At 48.1% G+C, this 9,540-nt stretch overlaps 1 protein-coding gene across 1 annotated transcript in view; it reads right to left on the bottom strand.

Moving 5' to 3' along the window:
* Positions 1-9,540, bottom strand: part of diaph2 (diaphanous-related formin 2) — a 482,385-nt gene that overhangs the window by 310,846 nt on the left and 161,999 nt on the right. The window contains 3 exon segments of the mRNA XM_061234698.1: positions 2,778-2,882; positions 3,784-3,848; positions 6,547-6,665. Of these exon segments, the coding sequence (XP_061090682.1) occupies positions 2,778-2,882; positions 3,784-3,848; positions 6,547-6,665 (289 nt within the window).

Below are 9,540 nucleotides of genomic sequence, written 5' to 3'. Positions count from 1 at the left end.
TCAGAAATGAGCCATTGTCCACACTGAGACACTAATAGCAAGCGACTCTACATTAGGAGAATGACCTGTAAGAGTGTTGCTGTGTCTACGTAATACCCCGCATGCACTTGATATTCAGTCCTGCACTTTCACAATGGAAATAAGGCTATGGAAGACAATGCCTGTAAGTCCCAGCGAATGCTGTGTTCTGCGGTTGGGTGTTGTCTATGCAGATGAAATTGATTAAATTGACTCCACTGTGGAGTTGGTTGTGAATTGAAAGCATCTTGACTGAGCTGCGTCTCCTTCAAAAGCAATAAGCTAAGTCCCTTCCCTTCCGCTGTGGCGACAAGGGAAAGCTGACGTGAGTCAAAGGAGCTCAACTTGACCAAGAGCGTGTCTCCTTCATGCCAGGAAACATGCGTGTTTGCGTTCTCGTCTGCACCCAGGGGACGAAGCTTTAAGGAAAAAGGCTCGATGCCGATATCTGTGGAACAGAGGACATGGTAGCGCTTCCCCTGCAGAAGGAAAGCCTGTTAAAGCTAAAGGCTCTCAGGTCTTCACTTTGACGCTGCCAGGAGGAAGTAGGAAGTCTCAGGAGCCCGGCTTTGCCGCTCCGTTATACGCCTAACTCCCTCTCTCCGAGCGTGCGGTGAGAGACGAGGAGGGAGCGAGGCCTGGCGCGGGTTCCATGTGTGAAACGGCGCGTGGGTATCACCGCGAGGCCGAGGGGGTTATGGCCAGGGTGTGAGAAATCAACAGCATTTCATCTGTGCACTGTAAATCCCCCCCAAAAAAGCAAATCAACAAGTATTACAGTGTATATAATACAGTATACAGCATTCTTTCGACTTCAAATCTGCCAATGAGGTGAGATAGATGTCAAGATGGTGCGTATTTCACTTCAAGCAGGCGATAACTTAAAAGCTACTATTTTCTACTTCAGAGAGAGAAATAAATATTTGAAGTCTCATTGCAAGACTAAAACACTTAAGATAGACTCTTTTGCGGTGTATGTGGTAAGTCTGTCTCCTCCACCAGCCGCTTTGGAGGTCCAGTTGGAGGTCCAGTTCTGTTCCGTATATCCAGTTGTCTGGTATACCAGCGAAACAGGCTGGTGAGTTCAGGGACGCACCGGCCACTGCGGCCAGGGAACGAAAGGGTCTGGAGGAGGTGTGGCTGCAGGCAGCGGTCAGGCAAATGATGGATGGGGACGGGCAAAGAAAGCAGGTCATACACACTGACCACGGGGCTTTGGTCGGACGGACTGCCCAAAATGAACTGTGGGCCGGGAGGGGGACGGGGGCGGGAGGACCCAGGGCAGGCTGACGCTTGTGCTAATGTGGCCATTTGCCATGGAGCTGGGAATAAGGGTAGGCCTGAGCCGGCAGGGGCCATACGGGGACTGAGGCGTGTGGAGGCGTGTGGAGGCGTGTGGAGGCGAGTGGAGACGTGTGGAGGCGTGTGGAGGCGTGTGGAGACGTGTGGAGACGTGTGGAGGCGTGTGGAGGCGTGTGGAGACGTGTGGAGGCGTGTGGAGGCGTGTGGAGGCGTGTGGAGGCGTGTGGAGACGTGTGGAGGCGTGTGGAGGCGTGTGGAGGCGTGTGGGGGAGCAGAGAGAAGGTAAAACGCACAGGTGCTCTCCAGAGAGGCAGCTCATGTATTTACCCTTTCCTCAGATCGGGTTTCACAAAGCACTCTTAGCGTCAGAGATCTACTATTTTTCATGATTCGGTTGGAAAAGCAGAGAAGCAAACTACCGCCTTGTCTCCATGCAGTATTAAATCACGGGGGGAAATTGGGTTAAGGAGGAAATGGTCGTCATTCTCAGGGAAGAGAAAAGCTGGCGTGAGGGCCAAAGAGGAAACGCGAGCCGTCTTCATGATGACACGATTGCATTGTACAGGCCGCAATGCGCCAATTCACACCTTTCAACAATGGGACACATTCAGGGGAGAAAAATGGCGCTTTATCACATTTAATAATCTCAGAAGTCTGAAAATAGCCACTCAGAGCAGTTTCATATTTGTGATTAGGGAGTCAGGAGGCTTTGACTCGACTAAATTAGCGGATTCCTCCGCCTAACAACTGTCCCCCAGGTCTCTCACTTCTTTATAAAAAGCAGACAGCAGTTCAGCTCCTGGAGTCATAATGAAATAAACGCTTCTGCCCTGGACCCGTTCGCCCATTTCAGTTCAGATTCTTACTAAAATGTAATAAACAAAATCTCTCCCTCTGTGTGTGTGTGTGTGGGTGCAAGATTTATTCACTCTAAACAATATACAGTATTTTCACATAGTTTTTTCCCCTCATAGTGTACATGTTATTCAAAGTAATGCATACCACTTAATATTAATATGGCTGTCTTCCAGTTCTCTCTCTCTCTCTCACCCCTTCTCTCTCTCTATCACTCTCTGTCTCTCTTTCTCTTTCCTTGTGATTTGTTTGATTTTCTGGGCCTTGTGATGTTTTGTTGCGGTGCTACAATGAAGCTGTGTTACAACTCTCTCTCTCTCTCTCTCTCTCTCTCTCTCTCTCTCTCTCTCTCTCTCTCTCTCTCTCTCTCTCTCTCTCTCTCTCTCTCTCTCTCTCTCTCTCTCTCTCTCTCTCTCTCTCTCTCTCTCTCTCTCTCTCTCTCTCTCTCTCTCTCTCAAACGGTGCAAAATCCATGGTGTGAGCAGGAATTAAAAAAAAAGAAAACAAAAGATGTGATTTAGACACACGCTGCACTGTTGCTGATAGAACGTTGCAGCGGCTGAGGCCACGCCCTTCCCTGTGACAGTCCCCGCCCTCCGTACCTGCGTCTGCAGGGAGCGGATCTGCGCCTCCAGCTCTTTGATCTTCTCCTCCTGCTTCTGGAGCTCGGCGTGGGCCTCCTGCCGGGCGCTGAACTCCTCGTCGAACTGCGGAGGGTCACAACACGGGGCTCAGCGCGGAGAGACCACCAGACGGACAGCCGTGGAAGGCCCGCAGGTCCCCCCTCTCCCCCGGCCCGCCACGCAGCCTGACCAGCTCTGCAGAAGGACCCAGAGCAGGCAGGACACCTCCAGGCCTACAGCGGGAGACCCCCACTGCTGCACTGGGGAAACCTTCATGTTTTGGGGGGTAACTGGTGACGGCCAAAGTGTGCATAGCTCGGATAACCGCTGGCCCAGGCCTACAGTACCAAACCCGACTGACCCACTCTGCCCTTCAGCGACCGACTCCAAGAGAGCACAGAGGATAAGGTGACTATGAGAACGAACATTACCAGAGCATCGTATTAGCTACCCGCTATAATGAAGCTACATTATTATGTGGCTTTTTCTCTCCTTTGTTCAGGGTTGAAATCATCTTGTTTAATGTAAATGTTTTCTTTTTTCCCCCCATTCAAGCTTGCATTGCATTAGCAGCATTAGCTCTGGGGGGAAAATAAAATTAAGGATAATAGCCCATCTTCTGTGTCCTCAATCTTTACAATCTCAGAGTCACAATACATATATTCACATTTGCCAAAAGGGGTAATAATGTATAATGTAGTAATAACATAGTAATAATTCCCTATATAGTAGAAAAGCGTGGATGACAAGCGAAAAAGCATTTCTCTAGGAAGCCCAGCCAGTTGGGCTTGGCTCAGAGGTTCTAGAATAGTCCGTACATATTTCAGCTGGCTCAGTGGGACACAGACAGCTCCTGCATTGATCCCTGTAATACTGATACAGATCATGTACTCCCACCGCCAGCCATTGATCAGTGCGGGGCGATCCATAACCTGTCTCTCAGCTGCGGGGAAGAGCACGGTGGCGCGTGATTTACGGGGCTTACCTTTTTGGAGAACTCGGCTGCCTTCTGCTCACTCTCCTCCACCTTGGCTTTATCCACACACTGGTCTGCGGGGGGAAAAAAGGGAGAAAATGTCAGAAATACGCAACGGGCGACAGCCATTTGGGCCCCCAGATGAAATTCCGAGCGGGTCAAACCCCAGACTGAACCGAAAGCGGAGATAAGCGAGGGCGTTGAGGAAACGAACGGGAGCAGAAAAGCCCGAGAGCGGAAAAATGAACCTGTCTGTTCTCCTCCACCGCGCGTTCCTCCAGAGGTTTACACTCCTTTCTGCAGGTCGCAATTTGATTTGTAAAAAATGTAAAAAAAAAAAAAATGTATTGGAACATTTGTTCTCTAGTCATTAAAGTGAGACGGAAAAAAGGAAAGTAAATTTACTATAAATTGCGTTTTTGAGGAGAAATCTGAAATAAAAAAAACTTTTAATGAGCCTTTGTTGACAAGTTCCGCAAGTGTTAGTGACACAACCCAACAGGGACGATATGTTTCAGATCACACATATTTCAGTGCCGTACCTCTCACAGAATCAAATGATTGCATAAATCATTCCCAGCAAGAGGAACTCGACTCTTTATAATTACTCCTCAACCCAAACGATGACGGATGAACCCGGAGCACGTAAACCTGGAGCGCCCTTGTGCTTTACGGAGTGCCGTCTCCCAAAGACAGGCAATAACAATAATGTATTATTTATGCATAATTAGTACACCTTATCTAACATGTCTAGCAGCTGCAGGTGTCTCGGCCTTGTCTCTCGTGGGACGGAGGAGAGAATAACGACAGAGGCTGCTGCCGCTGGACTAAATCTTTCATAGCGGAGATGTGTGGCTCTGCTGCCAGGTACGCTTCGACGGGGAGGAATATCTGGGGCCTGTCAAATGAAGCCGAGAGCAAAGTTAACTACAGAACAACACCATCAGCAAAATATCACAGAGAGGTGGCAAACCAGAACCGCCTGAATCCCAGAAGATCCTTTCAACCGATGACTTGCCGTGCGCAGAAAATTAGAAAATGAGACACCGCCTCTCCCACGGAGCTTGAAAAAGCATATTTCAGGATTTGCAGTGCACCACTGGCTCTTGATGTGGAGACGCTGCGATGCTAAAGAGGCCTGGCAGCCTGACGGAGGCCTAAGACTCCATCGCGGGTCGGCTTCACTCCGCAGGGATCCGTCCTGCAGCGCTGGGCCTTTTTAATAATTCATCACAAAAACATTTCGTTTTTAGGTCAGGGGTGCCCAAACGTGTGCCCTGGAGGGCTGAGTGCATGCAGGTTTTCATCCCAACCAATCACCTACGGATTTCACCAACTAGTTCCTCTACTCAGACTGAAGGTGTGTTAATTAGTGACATGAGCTGGTGTACTGACAGGTTCGATTGAAAGCATGCATACTCTCGGGCCTCCGTGGCACAAGATTTGGGCACCCCCGTTTTGAGTGAAATGTTTGGCAGGAAGTTAAATTGATCAGCCTTAATAACATCGGCCTGCTCTCCATCAAGGTTTTTAGGGGGGGTATCCACCGCACAGAAACGGCGCTGTATTAGTGCAGATCAGAGGAGTGAGACTCTGGTAAGAACATGGGGGAAAATGCGATAAGGAAGGCATCTGCCAGCGCTCGTGGTGAAAATCGCACTGGCGTTCCTGGAAACGCTCCGTAAAGAACGGAAAGCGAGAAAAAAACGCCATTTGGTCTCTCTTTGAGCAGATCTCAGAAAATAAAGTCAAATGCAAACTTGGTGACACTGAGCTAACACACTCCAACAGCACTGGAAGGAGGCATAATCGTGTAAGATACAAAGACTCCACAGAGACTGAGAGTAACTAGCCTGGTAGCAGCTGTGCTATCCTCACAGAGCATTTGATGTTTCTCACTCTGTACTTCCTTGAGATATTTTGGCATTGAACATGTAAACACTCCAAGGAGAGAGGGTGATGTTAAAAAACTTTTATTACAAAGGGAAATGTTTTGGATCTGCACTCTTAATAGTTTATCGCCTTCTGGTCTTAATCTTGATTGGGATATAAAACATTTTCTATTTATTCCAGATATTTATTGCATGGACTAATGCCTTCTCCCACAAAGGAAGTTGATGTTCCCCATTTATACTATATATACATATATGTATGTATATACACTCAGTGATTACTTTATTAGGTAGACCTGTACACCAGCTTGTTAATGCAAATATTGAATCAGTCAATCATGTGGCAGCAAGTAAATGCATAAAAGCATGCATATTTAGTCAAGAGTTTCAGCTGTTTTTCAGACCAAATGTCAGAATGGGGAAGAAATATGATCTAAGTGACTTTGACCGCGGAATGATTGTTGCCAGACAGGGTGGTGAAAGACTAATTAAACATGAAACAATTCAGACTGTAAATTAATGTGAAATAGCAAAACAATCAGCCGGTGTTGTCTCCAGTGGCAGGACAGAAGTGACTTCACCAGTGTGTTGGAAATGGCTTGTCATTTTCAACGTTGGGACTCAATCCAAGGCCCCATTTACACCTGGCCTTTCCCTGTGACTTGAGCATCTGGATTATATCCAGGGAGGGATTATCCACATAGAAGCGCAGGTGTGAGTGCACAGAAGACACATCGGGAACAGATTCAAATCCCATCGTCTCAACCGCTCCTGGTTTGGGGGGAGGGCCTGCTTACAGAACAGAAAAAACCCAAAAAACCCCAAAAACCCCAAAAACCCCCAACACACGGCAGGGCAGGACGTGCCCTGAGAAACCTACCGACCAGCAGAGTGAAGTCCACGTCCAGCCGCTCTCTGTACCCGAAATCTGGGTCCATTCCGTTCTTCTGGAGCACCACCTGGGACACGCATTCCTCTATCACCTTGTAGTACTGAGGCCTGGGGGGGGGAGAGACTCAGTCCTGTCACTGCACATTTCAGCCTTTTCACAGTCCTAGTCTTCTCATCAGTCCCAGTGTGTCTGTGCATCTGTTTTTACACGTACGACACATCAATATACACTCACCGAGCACTCTGTTAGGAACATTCTTACTTTATTACACCTACTTATTCACGCGATTACCTAATCAGCCAATTGTGTGGCAGCAGTGCAATTGCATACAATCATGTAGATACGGGTCAGGAGCTTCAGTTAATGTTAATGCACGTCAACCACCGGAATGAGGGAAAAAATGTGATCTAAGCGACTTTGACAGTGGAATGATTACTGGTGACAGACAGGGTGGTTTGAGTATCTCAGAAACTGCTGATCTCCTGGGATTTTCACGCACACTAGTCTCTAGAGTTTGCAAAGAGTGAGCGGCAGTTCTGCAGACTGAAATGCCTTGTTAATGAGAGACGCTAGAGGAGAATGGTCAAAGCTGACAGGGAGGTGACAGTAATGCAAATAACCACACATTACTGCAGTGCAACAGCATCTCTGAACACACAACGCATCATAACTCTAAGTTGATAGGCTACAGCAGTAGAAGTCTAAAAATACCTAATAAAGTGGTCACTGAGTGTATATATACACATCAGTTCACCTGTCCCCTGCACTCTTCTTTTCTTTGCTAAATAAGACAAAAATATTGGCAATTAGGTGAGAAGGTTTAACTCATTTCAAGATTTGCCAATGGCGTAAGAAAATATCAACATGTCAAGCAAAGAGTAACTTAAAACAAGCTAATATTTTCTACTTGAGAGAGAAAAATAAGACTTTATGACCCATTACAAGACTAAAACACTTTCTTGTCGTGTGCTTCCATCGAGCTCTGAAAAGACAGAGCGTGGCACGGTGAACTTCCTGCTCTTTCACCTTCACCAGACAAGCTGTCACATACAAACCACAATCATCTCTGCCAATTAAGAGGCCCAATTAAAGCAGGGACACAGATCTAATGAGTATCTAAACCGGCGAACGCAAAGCACAATGTAAAACAGCACAAAGGGAGAGGGGGGAAAAAAGCACCCCTATTATTTGAAAGTTAGGAGCGCGGCTCCGTTTATTTATCGCTTTATTCCCGCGCTCGGGACATACGGCACACGTTCCCGCGCGACCTTTTCCCATTTAGATTATCAATTTTAATTGCAAGTGACATTTAGCAAACACAATGTCAGCCGGAGACGTGCTTCGCAGTGCCACATAATTACGTCCCGAGGTTGACCTTGACCGAGCTCCGGCAGACGTGGGAAGCGCGGCTGCCACTCCACGCCGTCCGCCCCCGCCCCCGCCCCCGCCCCCCCCACACCAAACGCAGGCCGCATCTTAATATGACCGAGCCCACCGTTTATTCCCCTTTCCCCCGCTCACAATCTCCACCTGAAGACGGGTAATAACACCGTCACCCCTCTCGGTCAGAGCGCACGTAGCTAATTCAAACCGTTTCAGAAACGTGAGAATCCATTCCTTTTAAAATTCCCGTAATTGCCACGAGTGATTACATCTCACTTAATATCACATATTCCTGCCTTCAACAGTTTGTTAATTAACGTGTCGCACTGGCGTCACGTCCGACGGTTCGCCGGTCCGTAACTGTCACTCGACGAGCTGGAGCCGGTTCCAGGCGGTTCGGCCTAACCTTCCGAGAGCCACTTGACCTGGATTCTGTAAATATGCAGCGGATTTAAAACACGCGGCCCGGGATACGGGCCCCCGCTGAGCGGATACACGCGTTCATTTTAACGTCGAGCTGCCGACACGTGTCCTGGCAGGGAACGCGGGGAAGCCTCGGGAGAGATAAGGGCCGCAGATCGAGGATGCGGGACGCAGCCCGGACACCTCCGGTCCGGAGAGAGGCAGGATGTGAGAGCTACCGTTCTTTCTGTGGACGCACGGCGTAATTAAAACCTGTGGGTCACTCGCAGAGAGATCCGGCAGCACTTAAAAGCTGATTTCTGTAACGAGGCCACGCTGCCCTGGGAGCTGGGTCTCAGTACCCGGGCCGGCTGCTGGGTCCCCAGTCCACACTTATATGCTTGATATATTTTCCCGTCGCACTTCAATTCTTCCCACTAGGGTTTGTTTTTGGCTCTCTGTCTCTAAACACTTCTAGAAAAATGGTATTGTGCTGTAGTAGCACAACTGCACTGTGTACAGCGACTCCAAAGCGAGAACTGAAAATTCTAAATTCATATACAAAACGTATCGCATATGACTTTGTCTCTGAATGCCTTCAACGAGTAAAACACTGCTTATGGAATACTAAGCATTGCATTTGGTTCATTTTTTTAAGGCTTTTTTAAACGGATGGTCGGTGCTCTGTACACGCACACGGAGGGAGGATGGAGGGAAGTGAGGAAGGTGCTCTAAACGAGGAGTGGTAGAAAGCCCTGAAAGCTCTGTCCTCTCCAGTGTAGCTCTGTCTGCAGCTCGAGGTATCCTCCTGCTTGAGGGACACTCGGAGCGCGGCAGGGAACTTCAGATGTCCGAGATCACAAAAAGGCCGCGGTGTGGATAAGGAGGTCAAAGGTTGCCAAAAGTGAGCGTTGTGGTCTTTGTAGTTTTTTTCTCGTATTTTTTTATGGAGGGGGGTTATGCGCGAGGTGGCTAAATAAGATATCGTGCTGTCGCCCACTCCAACTTACCGGGCATACACGACGATCAATGTGTAGCAATCTGCAAGGCTTCATCTGTAATTCTTTTTTACAGAAATAATTTAAATGGAAGGCAATCACACCTCTAATGAGGACACAGTGTTCCCAGATTAAAGACTCAAATATCTTTTTGAACAAAATCAATACATAAAATAACCGTTCTTAGTCAATTATTCAG

This window comes from Conger conger, chromosome 3 (assembly GCF_963514075.1).
Source record: "Conger conger chromosome 3, fConCon1.1, whole genome shotgun sequence".
In the NCBI taxonomy this organism is placed as follows: Eukaryota; Metazoa; Chordata; class Actinopteri; order Anguilliformes; family Congridae; genus Conger; species Conger conger.
Note: the sequence above shows the minus strand (reverse complement) of the source record. Positions and strands in the feature narration are given on the sequence as shown.